Source organism: Numida meleagris, chromosome 5 (assembly GCF_002078875.1).
Source record: "Numida meleagris isolate 19003 breed g44 Domestic line chromosome 5, NumMel1.0, whole genome shotgun sequence".
NCBI lineage: Eukaryota > Metazoa > Chordata > Aves > Galliformes > Numididae > Numida > Numida meleagris.
In genome coordinates, this window is record NC_034413.1 from 9506316 (window position 1) to 9529129 (window position 22814).

The 22814-nt window shown below is 43.8% G+C and overlaps 1 protein-coding gene across 2 annotated transcripts in view; it reads right to left on the bottom strand.

Annotated features, from left to right (window-relative positions):
• The window catches only part of RBM20 (RNA binding motif protein 20), a 101053-nt gene continuing 80326 nt past the window's right edge, over positions 2088 to 22814 (bottom strand). For both annotated transcript variants that reach the window (XM_021399606.1, XM_021399605.1), the window contains exons 10-14: positions 20822 to 20917; positions 18715 to 19375; positions 16770 to 16889; positions 15623 to 15744; positions 2088 to 11945 (exon numbers count right to left, since the gene is read on the bottom strand). In XM_021399606.1, the coding sequence (XP_021255281.1) occupies positions 11835 to 11945; positions 15623 to 15744; positions 16770 to 16889; positions 18715 to 19375; positions 20822 to 20917 (1110 nt within the window). In that variant the 3' untranslated portion in view covers positions 2088 to 11834. The remainder of the gene's footprint in view (positions 11946 to 15622; positions 15745 to 16769; positions 16890 to 18714; positions 19376 to 20821; positions 20918 to 22814) is intronic.

Genomic DNA, 22814 nt, shown 5'->3' on the forward strand with positions numbered 1-22814 from the left:
TAACAAAGACAGTCATGCCTCTGAAAAGACACTTTACTGGGAAGGGCTGAACTTGTGAAATGTGCAAAGAAATGGAGCACTTGACTGGCCGTAAAGAGTTCCAGACAGTGAGTTCATTTAAAAGCTAACAACCAGAAATGTGTAATAGTGTAATATCTCAGAATAATTGTCCTTTTCTTACTGGTTTACTGTGGGAGAAAATCTTCAGGAACCACTTATAACAAACAAGGTGTGTTATTGCCTTGTAATTATTATTTGACAAGCTGAGGTACTGTGATTAATAAATCATGTGCCTACTTTTTGTGTGTGTATAATCACATGCTCCATACTTATATTGACAGAGGCTTACAAAATATTTACCTATGTGCATAGGACTGGCAGGAACATTTGGGCCACCAGGTCTCCTATCATGGGCAACATGTGATATGATTCCTTTCATAAACTTAACACGTTCCGTCCTCAAAGCGATTCAGTACTTCGCATGCACGACTGCAACTGGGAAGCTGTTCCTCCCAGATCATTAAATGGTTAGCAACGACCAAAATGTCTGATGCCTCTTTTTGGCTCATTTGCTCTCTACCAGCACTGGCCTTTAGCACCACTAAGTCTTTTCTCACCCTCCCTGAGAGACACTTCCATGACATATTTACAGAGAGAAATCCTCCTGGTTGCAAAATCAAGCGGGAGAGCCTCTCCTTGGGTACACCCTGCTTTCACTGCAGCCTGGCCTGCACCTTTCCCATTGTGTTCTAGGATTGCATTGCTTTCCTCGTGCTTCCACACTGCTGGCAGCTTGGTTATTCTGTGATCAGAGTGTGAGCTGCCAGTTTGCATGTAGGAAAAGGTTCAGACCTCTGTACCTATGACCTTCCCTTTCTCTTGATTGTTCTCCTTGCAGCTGGCTATTTTGTTTCTCTATATAATATTTCAAGCCTCCTTTGTCCTGAGGTCACCTCATATTTTCTGTCATCAGCAATTTTCACTAGTTCTCCACCAGCCTTTGTGCCAGGCTCATTCCCGGAAGCACTTTGCCGGGGGGGTGCTTAACAGCCCCTGGTAGCCTCCTGCTAGGCTGGCAGCCTCCCACCCCTCTCATAGCAAGTTTCACCATGTTTATGCCTTATCCTAAATCTCTTCTCCCCGTTCCTAAGAGCTTTCCATGTTGCACCATATGGAATTTAAATCCAGAGGGGTGAGATCCAACCCAATTCCCTCGCTAAGCCAATGCCTTCCCTCACCCAAGAGCGATGAGCAGGTTTGGTAAACCCATTTAATCTCATGCTGTTTACCCCCCTTTCTTTAGCTACCCTTTCCTTCACAGTCTGTGCTGGAGCTTTCCATACACCATTAAGCTGCAGCGTTCATGCCTGTTCTTGCCCAGATTGGTTCGCTCGGTGCGCACAGGCCGTGTGCTCTGCTCCGGTCCCTGGCTGCAGGGATGTGCTGGAGACACTGGGGCCAGTTCTGCAGGAGCTCTGGCATGTGGGTGAGCCCGTTCCTCAGCCTGCAGTGCATGAGGGATCCCTGGGATTTGCTTCTATCCTGCCTGTGAACATTTCCCTTCCCCATCCCATCAGCCTGCTCATCTGCAGCCACATGATTAACATCCTCACTCTCAGTGAAAGCTAAAATGAGTTTGGGTTTTGCCCTTACCTAATGTATATTCACTTCTATACCATTCTTACTGCAGAGCAAACTCTCTCTTTTTCCTCTTTCCCTGTTTTCCTCAGCCATATGCAACCAGGAAAAACATTTTCCTCTTTTTATTAATACCATTTAGGAGAGCAAACTGCCTAACTCGTGAAACGTAGGTTTTATAACCGATCAGCTATTTTGCTTTTGTAAAATGATTCCTTGTAATGACTGCTGATTCTCAATATCATTTCTACATTTGAAATGGATTTAACTGCACCCTGTGCTTTCCAGTTTTTCCTCTTGCTGGGTTTTATCTCCAGTGAGGTAATGTGTAATGAGCCCCAGTCCTGTAGCTTCATCCCAGCAGTGCTGAGACACACAAATCCCCAGGCTCCTAGGACAGCTGATAGAATGGATTAGTTCTTGCTATTTATTTAAATATGCCCCTTGGAAAACTGAAGCTGTACCAGCCATGCCTGTCCTCATCACAGGGATATCATATTTTAAGCAGAGCTTTGTGTATCATTAAAAAACCTGAAGTATCCTGAGTCTTCCATTAAAAAAAAAAAAAATTAACAAAAAAAGCCTTGACAGAAGTGGATATTTCTGGTATTTCCAGGGTAAATATCAGCAAGACAGAATGGAAGAGCAGACGTAGATTTGCTGCTCCTTTTAGAAATCAATTTTTACCTTAAAAGATAGCTGCATAGGTGGCCCTTTGTGGTAGTTCACCAAAGAGATATTTTACCTCTGCAGGGCCTGGAGCCTCAGCTGAAGCTCCCCTGTCTCATCACCTTTCCTCTCCCCATCAGCCTCTCCTTTCCCACCACGCTGTCCCAAAGTCCCAGCATGGAATGGGAAGATAGAGAAGAGACCATGTACAAGGGCTTGGCTTTCTCAACTCGGTTGCTGCAAGGCACACAAGTTTGGCACCTGGTGCTCCCTCTCGGCACAGCTGCAGTCAGCGCGGTGCTGATGTAAGCAGAACCACTCCTGCTCCCCTCCAGTTCCTGCACAGCTTGTTCCAGGACATGCAGCTCCAGGGGGCTCTGGAGAAGACACCCATAAAGGAAGGTCCAGCGGGCTGAAGGGAGTGTGCTGGAGACAGGGCCCACATCACATCTTGCCCTTCACGGTGTGCGCTACTAGCTGTGGCTGCTGCTGACGCAACGGCAATCTGGGCAACAGCTTCAAGCAAAACAGGCCCCATGGCGTGGAGCAGATTTTGGCACAGCGGTGCTGCCCCAGCCTTCCGAGCCCCCCAGGCCGTGTGCCCCCATGATGAGGCCTGGCACAGCACGGTCAGCACCGCGGGGCCGGGTTCCCGTCTCTGACACTGCATGACCTAGGGCGAGTCACTTAGCTGCTCCCCTTCATTTCCTGACTCTGCTAAATGCCAGGGATAATAAGTAACTTTGCATGAGCACGATGAAGCTTTGAAATCTTCAGATGAAAAGACGCTGTATAATTGCAAAGCATTTTTAATAATGCTCATCATTCGCTTCCCTCTGCGCTGCCCGTCGGTCTCAGGCTGGAGCGCTGCAGAAGCCACCAGCATGCAGCCGCCAGCAGCAAGCAGCCTTTGGGAGAGTGCAGGATTCTCCCACATCCAGCTCCACCTGGGAATCTGACCTGAGCCCAGGACCGACAAAAAGCCACAAGCTCAGAGCTCCTTGCAGACAGAAGCTTTCTGGAAAGCACTGGGATTTGGGGGAAGGGATTTTAACAGCTGTGTTGACAACACAGACAATAGGGATCTGATTCAAGCTGAGGGGGACTACAGTGAAAGGCAGCAGGGAGCCACAATTAAAGCAGCGATGAGGAGGAAGGAGAGGGGAGAAAGGAAGGTTACCCAGGCTGAAATGCTCCCAGACTGCAAGCAGCCACAGCCACGTGTCCAGCTAGCACCAGCCTGTGTCTCTCTGTGCCCTGCATGTCCAGCGTGCTCCCCAGTGCACACTGCCAGGGCGGCAGGGGCCTTCTGGGGCCTCAGTATGAAAATTAATCTGGAGTTTTACAAAGGGAGCTGCTTTGTGCAGCGCTGCAGATAAAAAGAGATGAGGTTGTCTTTGTAGCCAGGCCTGCAGAGCTTGCACTTAGCCACGGGGTTATTTTTATTTGACTCGCTAACGCAGCAGTAGCTGGAGCCGATGCCTGCAGCTCACTGCAGCCCAACACCTCTCCCAAACAGAGGAGGCTCTGTGTGCTGCTGGCAGCTCCTGTGATTTTATCGCAGTTTTTAAGCTTTGGGGATTGTATCATAAAATCCCAGCTCCTTGAAGCAAGGGAACTGTAGCTTTCATTTATAAACGAGTTATGCTCCTAGCCCTCAAGGATGAAAGATTTGAAAATATGAAACTAGTGTAACTTAAAAAATTGGGAATTGAATAAAGAGCTCCTGCATTACACTGACTAATAAGAATTTTTGAAAAAAGGTGGGAAAAGAAACAGCTGGCAAATAACTTCTTGGGAAACGGGGCAGGGCTTGGGCTGACTGCTGGCTTCTCAGGATTTGGGGTTGCCAATCTGCCTTTGAAGTCTGTAGCCATTCATGAATCCTTACATAATAGCAGCAGCCACAACGCAGTGGAGCTCCAGAAATGCTGACAAGAGGAAAGTGGTGGGAAAAAGATTATTTTAGCAACCTATGACAATGCACACTGAGGCATTAATATTTAGAGACAAAAGACCTGGAGCATTAGCACCCTAGCTCCTCTTAGAAAGGAGTGCCTTTTTGCTGCAGGTACTCATTTTGCACCTTGGTAAACCTCTTGTAGGCAGAGAGGAATGAGAAGCTCCACAAGATCACAGGACACTGAATGTGACTAGATATGTCTCGGTCCTTGGTATTTTAGGAAAACGATTCTTCTTGTTTCAGTGGGTGGCCACGGCAGAAAGCCTCCAGGACCCAACAGGAACAGATGTGAGCTTCAAACACATCAAGACCGCTGCTGTGCTTTGCCCTGGCTGCATCTCCAGGCATTTTCACACAGTTGCAAGCGACCAAGATACCACAGCAGGGCAAGTGCCTGTGTATCAGCTGCCCCATGCCAGCCCACGGGACACACATCTCGTGTGCTCCTTCAGGGGCAGCACTCGCTTGTTCAGACCACCTGCATGCTGGTTTAAGCAAACACAACTTGCTTCCCACTTTGCTTGGCTGACGAGAAGTAATTCATGAAAGTGAGTTTGTGAGCATGCCCAGAGCGCGAAGAGATGGAGCAGCTCTCAGGAGAAACACCCAAATGGCATTTCTGACAGGTTTCTTTCACCTCGTGTTTTTCATTCTCCTCTCACTGGGCCCTGTACTTTCTCATGCTGTAAGGCACTGCTTACATTTGATGCTGCATTCAATGGGTACTTACTTAACCTTAAGTCTCTAGTGGCTCCCAATTCAACCGGACTTACTGCTAGTTTGGGGCTCAGAGCCCATGGAGGAGGTTTGGGAAGAGGCAGCAGTGTGTGCCTCTGCAGGAAGATGAAAGCAGAAGAGCAGGTGATACACAGCCTTTGAACACACAGCCACAGCCACCAGCCCGCTGCTGGGAAATGCCCATGAGCACAGCTCCTACTGGCCTTATTCAGAGCTCTTGGGCCCACACACAGCTCAGCAAAAGTCACACAAGGGAAGAGATTATTTACAGCCTCTTGCTGATCAGTTGACAGGCTAACATCCAGCATATTATGCTTGAGTTAACCTGTCCCAATTTCAATCGGCTGGAAGCAGGCCCCAGAACAGCCCAGGCAGAGCAGTGCTGATTGCCTTTACAGTCAGGACAGACCCGGGCTGATCCCCCTGTTTGTCTCAGTGCATTATCTTTTTGTGGGCATGCCAGGTTAAGATCTGCCTTGTTTCTGAAGATCCCACACTTTTTGGCGGGGGCACCTTGGGGAACACAGGCACTGGTCCCCTCATACACTTCAGTGCACACACCGCTCTCCACTGCAGCAGATCCCTGTGTGAGGGAAGTAGCAGCCAGCAGGGTAGATGTTAGAAACACAACTCGGGCATGCACCAGAAGAACTTGACTTGTTATTGTAATACTGGCAAAGCATGTGCCAAGTGCTTACTGCTAAAGCCCAGGCGAGGCAGTGCAAGCCATGCTCTTGCACACACATGCACACACACATGTGTGCGTCCCCATGCCCTGCAGCATGCCCATGTCTCGGGAGCTGGGCACTGCTAAGCACTCACTAATAGCACTGCTGTGAAACTGGTTTTAGCATCACAGCAGTGGTACAAGCAGGCAAATTTCTCCTCATTTCCCACCACAGGTGTGCACGGCATTGCCTGGCTACGCCCCCTGAGCACAAGGTGAAAGTTTGCTGCCAAGAACATGCTGCTCTGTGCCGAAGATAACCCAACTGCAATGCAAACAAAACCAAGCCGGAGTAGAAACCCACAAACAAAACAGGCTTCCTGTGCTCTCTTAAAGACACAAAGGCTGTGTTTGAGGAAGGTGGAACTCATATACATGTCCTCAAACAATGCTAGGGCAGCTTACAAACAGGAGCCCTCACCGCTAAGGCACTGGGAAGAAACCAGGCTGGAAGAGCTGCCTCCGAACAGGGCTGCACTGCCAGTGCTGTCTTACCTGGAGGGATATTGGCCAATGCTCTGCCTGGCAATGATCTAAAAGGCTGGATACAGCCTTCAGCCTGGCTTTCTAGTTCACAAAAAGCTTTTGGACATACCCACTCATTTAGATCTGACCCAGTTAATTAAAAATTGACGTATGCTGCTATTTCAGTTTAAGTGAAGCTTACTTCTGGTAGCTAAACACTGCTCCTGACAGAGGGCTGCTTAAGCAGAGTCAGCCTGATACAAACTGAAATGAGAGCTCCCCGGCTTTAATCACCATGGGTATCTGATCAGAAATCTCACCCTGCAGTAGGCTGATGCAATTGTGTGCAGATGAGCCCCAACAAGAAGCCTTCGTGCATGGAAAATTGGTCCTGCTGCGCCTGCAGCTCTGACGCCTGCTGCCAAGCTCAAGATTGATTGAAGCCTGTGGGTATTTCTTTAGTGCAAGGGAAAAGGATTCTTTTTGATCCACCACTGCATTACCCCATCCCACTGAAGATGGCCCACAGAGGGTAGGGAAGATCCCTGGCTTTGCGCAGTCCCCATCTTCTCCGCACCACGGGCACCTTTCCTCCAGGTGCACACTCGCGTTCCCCCGGATTCACAGCGCAGCATTGCATCAGATGAGCCAAACACATGGCGAGCGCTCAGCCTATTGACACAGATAAGCAGAGGCTGGCAGAGGGAGAGGTAGAAAGGCAAGCAAAGGCAAACCTGTTCTTTGGGGCTGTCCCACTGCCACCTGCACAAACACAGCAGAGTTCCAGCCACACCAACACTGATGTCCTTGGCAGCCTGCACCCCACTGTTTGGATTTCTGTTAGTTAAGGACATGTGATGCCAAATTAACACTTACAAGATTGACTTTCCTGATTTTTAGAGAGAGGCATTCATAGCTGCGACGAGATGGTATCACAATCACACATATGACAGTTTCAGTACACCCAGGACAGAAGAACCGAAACCATTTGTGCTTAAAATACATTACACGTGTGCCTCGGCTGCAAAGCACTCACTTAAAAGACATTAAAGTGCTGATTTAATGAACTGGAGAGTCAGAAAACCAGAGTGCCAGCCTTATTGCCCATGACCCATTTCCCCAGCTGTTCAATGGCAGTGTGCCGAAAGAGGGAGTCTCAGCAAAGGGAGAGCAAGGGAGAGAGGGGAACAGGCAAACGGGGGGGACTTAGGCTGAGATCAGGTAGGGAATGCTTGAGGCATGCTTGGCTTTGCTGGGGACAGTTATTTTCTATGGTACTTTCAGAAGGATGAGAAGACAGTCTGGATGGAAACACAGAAAAGCCAGTGGGGACAGCCAGCCTGCCAAATTTATTTTGAGAAAATAAAGAGAAAAAGGGAAGTGAGGGCATATCTAGAGGACCAGCAGGTAGTAACAGGTCGTAGGTATTAGAGCAGGTAGTAAGAATTAATAATAATTACAGAGAGAAACGCCAAGATGTGTTCACTTCAACTTCAGCAGCTGATGACTGCAGTCACTCGTGGTGTGTGGCAGGAACCACCTGCGAAGAATCACGACTTCTAGACATTATATTTAACAGCAAACATTTTGGCCTCCCGTTTTCACCTTAGTCCCCAAACTATCCTTCATTCATTTTGATTTTTAACAGATTCTCTGGAAAGCTAGAAGCACATCGTTGCTGGGACAATTGCCCACCACTACTTATGCTTTTTAATTCTCTTTATTAAAATCTTTCTTTTTAGGAAACACAAATTGAAGCACTTTGCAATCAGTTACACAGATCAGTTAATATTGATGACAGTTCCTACATAATTAAACAAGTACTAACAAACTCCAACTGTTTACAAGCCAAAACTTAAATTAACAAGATTATATAAGCTCAATAAATAATACATCTGGTCCGGTTCAAGTATAATTCAACAAATCACAGCCTTAATCCTTAGAGAGTAGAAAAACCCTGAATATAACCAGCCTAACACTAATTTAGTGTTAAAGCCAATGCAAAACTTTGTCTAATCTTATGGGGCGAACGTTTAATTCTTTTAATTTATACTTCAAAGAAAGTAAGTTGCAGATTGACATTAAAGACTATTTGAGATCAATACGGATTTCACAAAGATGAAAAGCATAGTCCCTATTCAAAAAGTGCAATCTTTGGTTAAGATGTGCTGAAATGGTTTGTATATATTAAGGAAGCTCTTTTTTAAAATATCAATATTTTTTGGCTAGACCTGAGCCTGCTTTGTGCTATATATATAAAAAGTATGTATATATATATATATATATGTATGTATTAATAAACAGCGTGGATTATAGTGATGATGAATTTTGCCAACAAAAAAAAGTAAAGATTTAAAATATAACAAACCAAAAGAAACAACACGTTTTTATAGAAGCTGAGAAAGGCAAGCAACTGCCTCCAGTGGCCTTCTTCCTCAGCAGAATAGGTAGTAGAAATTGAGGAGCTGAGTGCCTGTCAGCATTGCGTGATGGCCTGTTGGGGAGGGAAGATTATCTCCGAGATCTCAAAGTGAATCAGGCTAAAAATTAATTGTAGGGATTGGTAGGAGTTAGTTGAGACTTGGGATTGCTTTAAAGTGTTGAGTTCTAGGGTGAGAAAGGACCTCCTCAGAAGGGAACTGTCCCTTTGTCCGTACCTAGGATGTCACAGATTGCTGTTGTGTCAGGACAGAGCTCAGAGGGATGGGGCCACCAAACCATCTCTATAAATGTCTGGTCAGGTCACATCTGTGGGGCTGGGCATGGCTCCCGCATCTCTCACTTACATCATCTGCCTCCGGAAGAGGAAAAAGCTAAGTAGGGTAGAGATGCCATGCAGAGTCTCCTCCTTCTCCAGCTGCAAAACAGTGGCCTGGGCCCTGACCCAAACAAAGAGTCCGGAGCCACGGCAGGGCCTGGTGATCCTCGGTCAGGACTCCAGCTCCCAGAGCCCTGAATGGAGACTGAAACTGAAGCGAGCACATCTCAATCAAGGACTGAAGGATACCGAGGCCCACTCTGTCAAGAAGGAATTCTGCGTATCTAATGAAACCAGCCAGGAAAAGGATGGTTAAATATGCAAGCTATGAATAATGGGAGTGATCCTGATTAAGAATTAGAGGAGGGGTGAAAAACAACCCCCTGAGCAAACCCTCATTTTAATAATTCTGCTGCTGTCAGTCAAAATCTCATGGTTGCCTATTGCTTTCCCTGCCTGCCTGTATCCACCTGTTGTCTGTTTGCTGAAAGTTGGGTTTAAAGCTCCTTGGTCTGGGAAAGTCTTTGGCCTGGGAAAGTCTTTGTTGTGGATTTGAGTTGTGCCTATAATAAAGGCAGTGGACCTGTAGCTTCTGCTGCAATACAAATAAAGAATAATAACAGCGATACTTTTCTCATTTGAGGTTACCTGGGGATAAAGTTGCTGGAGGCATACGACTTTGATATAGAGTCAGCTATGTCTCACATCCAATTAAACTTAACCACATGGTCTAACAAGCTCCCATTAGGGCAGTGAGAGCCCCAGTTTGATAGCAGGATTAGCTTCAAAAATCTGATGCTTGCATTTGGAGTGATTTCCTTCCCTTGTGCCCAGATTGTGCTGACGGGCATGAGGGGAGTTTCACATTCAGATGATACATGACCAGCTTGAGCGCTGTGCTTTACAAGATGGTTGCACAATCTTTGCTGCCATTTTTGTAATCTTATAGCTTGCAATATCAGCTCTCGCCCTAACAGCTCCGTGCTCAAATTTCACTGCTATATGAAAAACAAACAGCCAAAGGAAAGCCCAACCTTTGAAGGAAAAATTCTTTGTTTGCAATTTTTTTTCTTTTTTTTTTAGCTTAGGGAAAAACCAAAGCTGTTTTAAATGACAGATGGACCCAAATTTTAAAATACTTCAAGTATGGATAAAGAAGGATTTGTGCTGCAATGTTTTTCATTTCCCCTTGTCTTTTGGATAGGCCACATCTGAATCTGGGATGCAAAGAATCCCTCAACTTGTGAGTAACAGGAATTCCAAATATGAAATCTGAACCTACCTCTGGTAAAAACGAGCGGAAAGCACAGGCCATGAAATGGAAGAGGGCTTCAGGCAACAACGCCAGACACCTCTAAGACACGTTGCCTGGCCACAGGATACTGCAGAGAACAAGCATGACTGCTGGCACAAGAAATAATGGAACGAATACTTTGGTGAAAGCGGTTTTGGCATTTCAGCCACTCTGCAGTAGTTTGCAATGTCCATGCCATTCTTAGGGATGACGGGAACCTTCTGGGAAACTATTTCCTCTGTACAACATCTAAACAGGACATCTTGCACCAGCAACTTTTACAGAACATACTCTGATGAGTATTAGAGTCAGGCAAAGAACGGAAACACGTCTGCAAATCCCCATCTGCCTAGACTGCGTGGTGCATTTCATAAAAGCCTAACTCTGGGATCAATTCTGGCAATGGTTTGCATATGCATTCACTAACACAAAGCCCCATTGAAATAAACCAGAAACTTGTACAGTGCATTTCAAAGGGACTGGGCAAAATACTAAGCAACAACTGCACAGAAACAATAGCTCGTAATAATGCCAGAGCTGCTGGTGCATCCTGTGTTCTCAGCACAGCACTGCGAGCCATGAGTTGCGACATTCGCCTTAAAAAATCAGGGAAATAAAACACAAAAACAACACTAAAAGTCTGGCATCTTTCCATGAAAACCAGGAAAATTCAACATCGCCAAGCCAAGGAAAAGCAGCTCTGAAAAGAAAACAGAAAGACTCCAGAAGCAAGAATCTCAAGTAAAATGTCTAAAAGCAACATGGTCCAAACACATGGCACTTTAAAAAGCCTCCCATGAGAGTTTCAAGTCTGTAAGACTCAAAGTTGGCACTCTTTAGATTTGTCAAAAAGAAGAGTTTCAAACACAACGGTACCTGATCACACCATGGAAAATGCTGAAATCCAGAGCTGCCAGCACGTGTGTTTGAATTGTACTCACTGTGCTGGGTTCAGGCTGTAAGGTCCCTGGGCAGAGACTGTGGCTCCCTCTGCATTCATACAACACAGTCAGTGCTTAACAACACAAATATCTATCATTTCACCCAGCTCTAAGACACATGGAGATGGATGCTGATGGGGTTTACACGATGCCATCTACAGATCAGTTTTAGCACAATGGCTTTAGATGTCCTATGCAAATCCTACTCACTGGGGTAATGAGGAAAATGACTGCAGACACTTTAAGCAACATTAAAGCCTATTTATAGTCACATCTCCTTTCCTTCCAGCATCCACTGGAGGATGCCGAGTGCTTCTAAATACTCCGCCTGACCTGGTGTCTCACATCAGAATTAGAACTTGAAGAATCCCTGAGAATTCTGATTTAATCTAGGAAACCACTCCCAACGTGCAGAGTGTGAGAAAGAATTGCTCCACTTGGTACAGATATGCCATCTTTGCTTCAGCGTGGGAAACAGTTTCAGGCATTTTGGTTTTTAATGGCACTCTGGGCATAGGTGCATGGAAGATGCTCTTTATTTCCCCTCCTCTGTACAGTGCAAATTGACAGTTGTATCAGAGAAAATAAAATCTAAAAAATTATCAGCATTCACTCGTTATGTCTCTTCCAGTTCATCCGCATCATATTTTTTTCTTTGTAAAGTGAGGAACAATTCCAGTGTCATCCTGAAGCAGGTGGCTGTCTTCTTCCTTCATTTTCAGGCTCTCTTCTGCAAGCTGGGACAGATACTTCTGCAATCACATCAAAAACAAAGCATCTACATTAAAACTGAAAATACTCAACACGGGATGCTCTACTCCTTTTCAGAGCTCTTATACAATCCCAGCACCTCACAATGGAAGAAAATACATAGAAGACCCTTTCTGGTGAAAATTCAAGCCAGGTAAAATGCTTAATCCATGGATTTGAAAGTTCTGTGATTCACTCTTGTGCCACAAGGGGAATTGCTGTCAGAATCAGAAAGATCACAACTCCCCATCAGTCTGTGTAACCAGACCTCACTTATTCTCTTTGCGAGCAAACTCACAGCTCCTGTATGATACAGTGCAGGAACTAACTCCACTGAGTCAACTACATTATTGCAGGGTAAGACTGCTGTGTCAGAAAGTAGACACAGATTCTGAGTTGTAATTTAAAGCATATATATTACATTTTCAGCACTTCCAGTTCAGGCATATATCTTGGGCACACAAATGTTTATACTAAGGGACAAATCCAACTCAATAATAATTAAGAAAAATTAGCACTCTGGCTAGAGTATTTATGTGTATTGTGTTACTATAAGAAAAAGCATTTCAGCATGATTTGAAAATACAGACATGGCCAGTGAGGCTTCCAACCTTCTGAAAGCACTGTTAGTAGAAATGGAAGATGGACCAATTGATGTAGGTTGGAAAATAGTGCTCAAAGTATTTATTCATGGTCAACAGACATAGAAATAGATGGAAAGAAGCTTCTGCATCAGCAGTTAGTCTACACAGATAAGCACATAGTAATGCGGAGGTGGTCTCACTAACATTATCTAGTTGCAGGATTCCTCCAGAGTAGAGTTTACTCTTTGTCCTCTATGAGGAATAGGTGGAATGGGAAACAAATGTAAAGAAACTAGGGGCTATGTTACGACTGCCACACTGTTTCAGGTAAATACAAGCTGTGGATGTAAAAGGTATATCTGAAACAGACTCAGTAAATGTAAAGAGTAGGCATAACTGTGAGAAAATGATGACTGCACCCCCGTTAATCTGACTTGGGAGTAGAAATTACACAACTCTTGATTGTGGCTCCCAGGTACAAAATTCCATGTGGCAGAAGGCCAGAGTAAATGCTACAGGAGTATACAGAGATAGAGATTACGAGTGGTCTGTACATCATGAACTGTAATACATTCCTAACACTTGTTGGATCAAATAACCCATACATTTTTGTGTTTTAATGATTACCCACCAAAATAAGACTGAGGTTTATCCACCACCTTTTGCTGATGTTAATGTCGGCTGTCACCAGTTTTGAAGTTCACAAATCAGCCATTCAAATTCATTTATAGGAAAACAGAAGTCTAGGAAAAATATACTTTTTTCCTTTAAATACAGGTTTTGATGAATACTGCATAAAGCCTAAGGAAAACAGGATAAAATGCTGCACCGAATTGCCAAAGGTAGCTTACACCAGATGAATCTGACAGCTTGGTGTGATACTTGTAGGAGGGAAGGCCGAATGATAGATCTTTTGGACATGGAAAATGCAGTGGATTATAAATATAAATACCACCTGGGGAATTATGTATTAAGCCAAAGAGAACAGAAAAATACAAAAAGTGTGCAAGGCTGATAGAGAAACAGTTGAAATTTGTTCACTGGTTGCTGTTCTTCAAGGGCAACACAGAGAGATGAAGAGGTGAAGGTGACTAATTTTCTCATCACCTAAGTGAAGTTTTTGGAAGAAAATTGTTAAACAAACTGTTCAGTTTTGTGTTAAAATCCAAACATTTAATATATATTCTGGATGTGGCTCCAAGAAGGTCGTGTGAAAGATGACACGTGGCAAATCAACTAGAAAAGACTCGTGGTCATGAAAGCATTTGGGACAATGATGTTGGCATCAGGCAGTGGCATTTGTCACGTGGGCAAGACAACAGAATGACAGTCTGCAGAGCAGTCCCATAGCTTCAGATACAGCTACAGTTCACAGCTGTTATACTGCTGGATACACTCATTAAACTGCAGCACTCTAAAAGACTGATGTTTCTTGCAGAGTACATAATTAAAATAGCTCTAGAAACACAAAGCAAAAACTTGCTGAATTTCAATTTGAGTGGGCAAAAGTTGGATGGTTATTTATCAGATGCTTGCTTCCTCCATTTAAGAAGATAAGGCTCTACAGAACATTATGTTTTCATTACCATATTTGACAGATTCAATTTTAACAGCTTTTGTGGTCTCTGTGCTTTTAACTCAAATCAGTGCTACATTTCTACTAGAGTGTTCATGGGAAACGTCAAATGGGAGAAAAAAGATTTTTTCCATGCTGTCTCAATTTTATCTGGACTTTTTTTTTCTACGACTTCGACAAAATAACTTAGAAAGTGAAAATTGCCTCTTCTTCCCATAGGACTGGTTACATGGGGCTGGAATCTCTGCTTAAGCGAAGTTTCTTTAGGACAGACTTGCATGGAACACAGGGCAAGTACTGAGCGGTCAATTTTTCTTGAAAGAAGCAAAAAAAAGACACGCAAACTGGGCACCTGCTCTTTGAGATTACATTTACAGGAACCACCATTAACACCATAACTCTGCAGGCAGAGTCTTTGACAGTCAGAGGCCCAAGAAGAAAATTCTCCCAGAGAAACAATATGTCTCATTAAAAACACTATTTTCAGAAAGTCTAGTGCCTACTAGCCAGCTAGGGAAAAATAGTTATTACCTGAAGAAAAGCAGAGATCCAGCATTTGCTACGGGCAGAGGGAAGGAACAGAGAAAGAAGGGACAGCCATATTCTTTCATGCTTTTTTTTTTGAGAGTACGTGAATCCCAATAAAAGTGTCTAATAAGAAGTCTAACTGTCTCAAAGCGTCCTAATAAAAGTGTCTTCTGCATTGTACACACCCTACGCATGGGCACGGACTCAAGGAGATGTGATGCAAGGCTGGCTCCTCCAGTGAGTCCTTAGCATTAGGCATGGAGCTTGTGCTGTCATGACTGATACTATCAACTGTACATCTGAAAAGTGATAAAGGCAGGAAATTTTATTTAAAGGCAAGTGCCTGTGGTCTCTTCATGCTGTTATCAAGGGCTGATGGTATACTCTTATGGAAACCACGCAAGCGATTACATGCCTCTGCATATCCTTACAGAAATTATTCAGCGGTGGTGTTCTCTGTGGCTGAACTGCCATGCTGCTCTGCAGCACAGGGAGGTGATTTCAGCAGGTCACAGCAGGAGAGCCTGTGCATCAGAGAGTACTGCGTGCCGAAACACGCTGCAGGAGTTTATGCTCATACAAAGTCAGAATGGCAACGTTATTAAACAAGTGGCATGTTCAGTGCTCCTGAAGCTAAGAAATAATAAAGGCTGCTGCTGGGCTCACTCCCAATAACATAAACATCTGGGACCCTTAACAGTGGGTAACTAAGGGTCTGAGTTGCTGGCTGTGCTGGTGACAAGGACCTATTGTGCATGAGAAGAGGCAATTATCAGCTGGCCCCATTTTGCTTATGATCCATAAGTTGATGGCAGGGATCTGGCAGTCAGAAATCAGAGTGTTAAATTTGGAGCTACTGAAAAGTTTTGTTTACCTAAACTTCACTTTGAATTTTGTCCATGGCACAAAAACTGATTTTTGGTAGCATCACTGTCTTATACCCAATCTATCCAAAAATCTAGTTGCTGGCTATTTTCACGTGTGTTTTTACCTGAAGATTTTTGTAGTGGACAGTACTTCTGCAGTGATTTGTCTTTGCCGTCTCTTCATTTGTGTAGAAGAGTCCACAGAGCTTGCAGTAAAACCCAGTTCTAGGCACCACGAATTCCACGCCTATTGAGAAATTCTGAATTACATTCATATGTCAGTTGAAAACCTTCCCCACCAAAATAAGCAAGTTAAATGACATAGAAATGGAGACTGATCCTGGATTCTTAGAAAGGCTTAGATTGGAAGCGGCCTTAAATATGCCAACACTGTGCCACGGGCAGGGCAGCCAACCAGCAGGATCAGGTGCCCATGGCCCCATCCAACCTGGCCTTGAACACCTGAGTTGCAGTATAAAATCCTGTGCATTGTAAATACACCTTGCACTTCTTCTCTCATAGATATTATACACATGGACCTTCTCTCACATGATATTGACTAGAAATCTCACCGTGTAACCCCAAGGGCCAGAATAGCTCTAGTAGTTATTAGCAGCAAATTCACACTGATGTCATGCAGATTACTCTTAAAAGATGCACTCTCCCAAGTGTTTTACTTATGATCAGTCTTTACACAGTAATGCAAATATTTTTGGTTATACTGAGAGTATAACCAACTCTTTTATGACAGGCACTTTTTAAAATTACTAAGTATTTTTCATATCATATGTCTTAAGAGTTCAAATCTCTAATCCTAGAGAATTTCTTGGATGATCCTTCTGCCCTCAAGATCCCTTGACTTTGATCAGAGTTTCTATCACAGCCTCACTAGGTCCCTTATGAACGCAGTGTGCCTGCGGGGGGTACACGAGGCTCCACCACGCTAATTTACTCTTCTTTCTGATTACTGCTGAGATTCCGTGCATCAGGCTCAGGTTTGGGACGAAGAAGTCCAAGGGAAGTGATTTAATCAGTGACATTAACAGCTATCTTTTGCTATTCATCTGGAAAGAAATCGGCAAAGGTCTACAATGAAAAGTCTGTTTCTTTCAACAGTTCCCCTTCTGTCCTGTACCACGCTCCTTCAATCTCCTCACTCCTGTTCTGAGAAACAAATATAGCAAGTAGCCTTAAAGTGACACCTTGTTGTAAGCTCTAGGAATTGCAGTGGGCGGCATCTCAGCCACTCTCAGCCTGAATGTCCCAACGTACCCAGGGGAATGCTGAGTTCGGTGAAGACGTCTTCTTGTTCCCAGCCTGCTGGAGAGTGCCTCCTCCTAGACTCTACTTCTGGGTATTCGAGAGATCTCATTTCCAGGTACCTAGAATTTGCTTAACAAATGAATAAATGCATTGAATGAAAACAGTTTATTAGTTTAAACAGACATTTGTAGACTTCTTAGAACACTCTCTGGGTGGAGCTATGAGTGAAGCTCTTCCATTCAAATAAGATCCAACTCAGTGCTACTTCAACAGCTGCCATAGTTAATCTAATAGATAGTTAATCTAATCAGACAAGACTTTTTTTTTTTTTCCACAGAGCAACAGAACTACAGATAAATTTGTACGATTCCTGTTCTTCAGTTCTTACATCAAGGAACCAGAAATTTCCTGACTAAATTTCCATTGCATCGCAAATTTCAGCTAGATACATTTTCTTACAAAACAAATAAATTTTTGCCCAAACCAAACCCTTCCTGCCTTTTAAGTCTGTAGTTGAAAGTTTCATAGTCAGCAATTTCTGACTATGAAAATGAATTTTTCCTTCATTATTTTAAATGTGCGTATCGCATGATTTAAAAGAAAAAAAAATAAAAAAAAACCTGATTGGCTTTCAAGTTAACTTTTAAGACTATTCCAGGTTTCCAAATGTGCTGAAGAAACCCTGAAAAACCCAAGAGCTTCAGTATTCTTAAAATACCCAGGGCCTTTCTGGCAACTTAAGTCTCGCTTAGGTTGATTTCTGGGCTTCTGAGCTGGTAGCTGCCTTTGCAGAGAGCCTAGAGCCTTGCGCAACAGCTATCACATCCATGGCAGACACCTGGGAAAGATGCTCCCGTGGAGTTTCCAGGCTCCCTGCTGGCAAGCTGAGGTGTTGAAAACACCAAAAGCCTCTGCTACTGGAGCTGATGCCTGGGAAGCAGGCAGCCAGGGGAGCCAAGCTTGCCATCTCCAGTCACAGGGCATGGCATGGCAGCATTATCTCCAAACACACAAAGCCTGGAAAGCTGTTTTCAGGCCAGAAGGCAAGTACTGAAAGGTGAGCAAGATTCAAGCCTGTTCAGGAGGAAAAATTAAGTTCAAGATCAGATATTCACACTAAATGCAAGAAAATGGCATTCTTAAAACTTCAGCAGCTTCTGCTCACAAACCCTTCTCCATCATGTGGGCTCCAGTAGCAACCACAGAAGAGCATTCCTGACCTACATGGTCTATTTTGTTTTCCACTTCACTCCTTATGCACTACACATTCGCTCAAATTTCATTTGAAAGCGTGACAAGGAATCAACCTCAATTTCAGACATTCAAGAACTTTTTTTTTCCTGACAGTAAAATATTAATAGTCAGCTATGATTACATTTGTTGGCACTATCTCAGAGCATGTCCTACCAGAGATATTAAAGGCAGCATGCAGTAGATAAGAGGAGATGATAAGGCAAGTCCTGACAAAAGGCATGTATTTGTGTGAACAGGGACTAAGAAGTAACAATCTGTGGATGATTTCCATGTTACTAATGCCTCAGTACAGTGTGTAAGAATACCCACCTTGTCCAGGAGCCAGCCAGACATTACAGATACTTTTCTGTTGACCTTCAGTGACTGTCACTCATTTCATTGACAATTCAAAATAAATTTAGCAGAGCACTGAAAGTGTTCAGTTAAACTCATGTGAACCTTGACAGGACAATTATAGCAGCTTATGCCTTTCAGAAAGCTTGCAAGCTGTTTATCATATTTCATTTACACTATTCAGCTAAGAGCCTCTAATGGTTTAGCTTGGCGAAAGGCACTGGAGTTCTTTTACTGAGCTGCTCCAAGGACAAGTCTTGATACCATTAGCAACATTTACTCTTGTTAGCAATAAATTTCAGTCTACTGTCAGAAAAAACATGCAAGGCTCCCTGCAGGCTGAAAAGGAAAAAAAAGCAGTAGTTACCCTCTGGACACTCTTGGCTTCCACATCTTGTTTCTTCACTAACATTTTTTACAAGCATTTCCATAACTTCTCTGCTTTCAGCTCCTTGTGATCCCATCTGTTTGTAATCATCTATAAATGCATCAGGGAGCTGGAGAGCCTCTTCTTTTAGCTGAACAGAAGGTGTACGCTGATCTTCTGGCTCTAAATGAGTGTCAGAGCTTTTATCATTTTTTACTTCCTTCTGCTGGTGATCAGACTCCTTAGCAGATTGGTCTTCTTGCGACTCCTCCGGCTTTTGCTCAGGGTCCAGGTTTAGGCTTGATGCTTCAGTTACAGCATCATCATTATCATCCTCCTCGTCATCCTGACAGACGCTGGAAGCTACGCTGCCCTTTGCTGACCTGAAGTTTGTTTCTAAAGGTTTATGGGTAAATTTCTCTTCATTCCTGGTTAAGTGGCTGTGATCATTTTCCAGTTCTAACATGGTTGTCATGCAGGAACACATTTCCGTAGCAGCTTTACTTTTTTGATCAACCGGTACAATTTCTTCAAGCTCAGTTATATCAGGCTCCATAATTAGATCATCTTCTCCTACTTCATCTACTGTCACTAATTCCTCCATGTTAGCAGGATACCAGGTCTCACCTTCTATCTCACTTCCACTCTCCCAGTCTTGGTCCTGTCACAAAGATGTAAAAAAAACTGAGAGATCAGTGAGCTTTGAACATCAGTAATCAGGAGAAGTTTTGATTTGGCCATGCCTACCCCCTCTTGTGTTTTAGTTTCAATGAATGACATGCCCCCATGCTACGATTTTAAACCTTATACACATATACAAGTAGCATTTTTATAATAATAATATGAACTTCACTTTTGGGAGCTTCTATAACTGCCTTGGAGATTACAGTCTCTGCAGCCTCCCACTCCTTGCTTTTCTGTAAGCAGAAGAACAATGCACAGCTTGTCATACACCTCATTACACGACTGCCTCTGCTACATGATCCCCAAGGAAACTAACCTCTCCCTTTCCTCTACTTCTGTTCCAGAGCATCCAGAAATAGGAACCACAATGAGAATATAATGAACTCCACTCTAGCCCCTGGGGCTTTGACTTCGCTGGATTAGGTCCTTCAAATTCTTATGGTGACTGAGAAAACATGGCTACCTTCTGTAGTCATTTCCTTCCACCTGCAAGAGCCCTCTGCCAGGGACTGTGTTGGTAGAGACTGGCCTAGACCTTAAGAAAAATCAGTTTTACAGTTATACTCCAAGATTTATAATCTTATGTACTTCACATACACAATTATAGACATGTAGGATGCTCAGACACTAGTACTGGACTTCAGAAGTATCAGAATGTTAACGTATATGCTCCTTTTAATATATAGTTGGTGCAGTTTAGATTTCAGCTCTCAGAATCACTGAGAGCACATAATCTGTTATTCTCCTCCTATCTGTACCCTCCTCATATCTGTATTCTCCTCCTGTTTGGCCATTCCCACACTTCCACTCCTAGAATCCTAAAACAGCAAGAAAACTCGGGGAGTTGACACTGTTCTTGCCAGGAGATCAGTTTTCTACAGCAAGAGATATCAATAGCTTCCATATCTGATCATCAACCCATGACCCTACAGATATGAAGCTGGAGGAATTCCAAGGACATAGCTGTTCCCAAATGTGATGCTGCAGAAGGGTTGTTGTAAAGACACTATTTAATTAAAACCAGAAGCAATCAGAAGAGCCTACTAACTCTAGACCATCTAAGGCCAATGTTCTGAAAAGTTTTCATCATTAGCCCCTCCCCTTCTCCACTAACTGACTGCATCTCCTATTTTTGTGCACGGTTCACAAAGTTACATGGTTCACTCAGGCATACATTACAGTTGTCAGTGCCAAGGGCTATGCATGCGAAGCAATGTACATGGGCAAAGAGCAACTAAAAAAAGAGTTCTGGAGACTTCGGGAAAAGGTCAAGATAAGGCAAGTTAAATTAGACATCCCCCTTCTGTTGCCCCCCTACACACTCTTCCAGAGGACTTTAACATTTCAGCTGGGAGAATGTACTACCAAACCTGGGTTTTCACTTATTTTATCATCGAAGCTGTACCAACAATGTGTCACCGACCTTCTCTTTTCTTGTGTTTTCCAGAGTCTCTCCAGATTCTCTTCCTTTATCAGCTGAAGGTGAGCTCTTCTCTGGATCTTGCTCCTCTTTACCAAGCTAAAATAGATACAACAGATACACGTATAGCAATACTCAGTGGTGCTCTATTATGTTTCTATTCTGGGTTTAGGGAAGCAAAGTCACTCACAAGGTCACATTCTTTATTTCTAAAATTTATGCAAGTCAACTGGACTGTGGGAAAAGACCCAAGAATTGGATTCCACTGGAAAAGCTGCACACATAAGAACGATGAAAAAGAAATTGAAACAAAATTAGAGACATGTAATTTATATCATAGAGATGATAGTTTGAAGATGGGCTAGAAGACAGGTGGAGAAGAATGTGAATTCATTAAAATTTCCAGCCTCCATTCCCCTGTTCTTTACCCACATCTGTTATTCTTGGCTCAGACGTGGTAAGGAGACCAGCAGTGTTCAAATTCTACAAAAGACATTAACTGTTTTGTTTATTGATGCAGGATCAGCTGAGAATGTGACTACTTACACTGCTGATACTTTGGAAGAACAAAGCCACAGTATTACCTGGCACCCCCGGCAGAGGGGTGGAGCAAGAGTATGAGTTCAAGAGCATTCAAACCTATTTCTGCCCTTTAAAATGCATTATTAGAAGTAGTCCCCTGGGAAGTGTGCCTTTTACCAAGCCAGCTTAAAATGACTTGAAAATATGCAGAGGGGTGTGCAATACTGATGATTCAGGAAGCTGCCTGACCTTTCTGAAAGCGAAAGAAATCTCCCAAGGAACCATCCATCACAGTGAAATATCAACCACAAGAGAAAGATGACAAAAGGTGGTTACAGAAACACATTTCTATGGCATGAGGTAGTGCTGCTGCCCATTACAGACACTAGCTGAGTTACAAAGCTAGATATTTCCACCAACCTTGCCGCCACACAAGAAGAACAAATGCAAAAGTCAACTAAAACCAGCCAAAGACAGCTCAAGCAGCACAAAGCCATAAGCTAGACATGGACCCCTGGTGAGCAAGGCAGCTCTGCAGCCTCCTGCACCACATCCTGGCAGGTGGAGGCCACGTAGCACCCGGGGACTGGTGAAGGCAAGGTGGCCTAAGATCCCTGTAGGGAGGGAATACAATCATGGGCTGTACTGGGACAAATGCCATATCCTGATCTGTTGTTCCCTGTCCACCCTTTCCTAGTGGAGAATCAAACCCGCAAACACTGCCACTTCACTGACTGGGAGTATTTCTTCAGAGATCCCATAACTTTACAGATGAGCTGAGTCAGTGGTTCTACCATGGGAAGACACTCCTCCAGCACATTGAAACGAGCGGTGTGAATTATCCCCGCTGCAGATGACCTCACATTTAATAGACACCAACTGCCCTACTGAGCTGACCAAAAGAAAATGTTTCTCATTAGAAGTTCGTTCCCCATTTTAGCAGTATAACAACCTATAGCAATAGCAGCATAACTATATATACTGTGCATCCCCGTAAAATTCCTAGATAACTTAACTCCTAGATAACTTGATCCGTATCACAGACAGCGGAATGAAGGTAAGAATGCAGAGAGACCAGCCGTGGGGGGTTTAGCACAGATTTGGAAGACAGAACAGCAGACTGACTGCCCCTGCATAGGCAACCTGCATGCAAACAGTAGATGTTCATTTGGTTTTATTTTCAGTTGTCTCTTTCCTTCCCCTTGCTGGTTACCTGGAAGGTCTGCGCATGGCAGTGAGAGATGATATCCAGGAATTTAACACTACAATGGAGTAACAGATTTGAACAGATCTGGGCAAAGACCTGGGTGAGGTGACCTCCCATGATCTACTCTAGGAATATAATCCCTTACCCCATCATGGCAAAACATTGCATATTACCAGCACCATATCCCAAACAACTACTCTGAAATACTTCAGAAAATATATTACATCAGCATTCACCTTTATCTTACGTACGGTGTGATCTCTATTT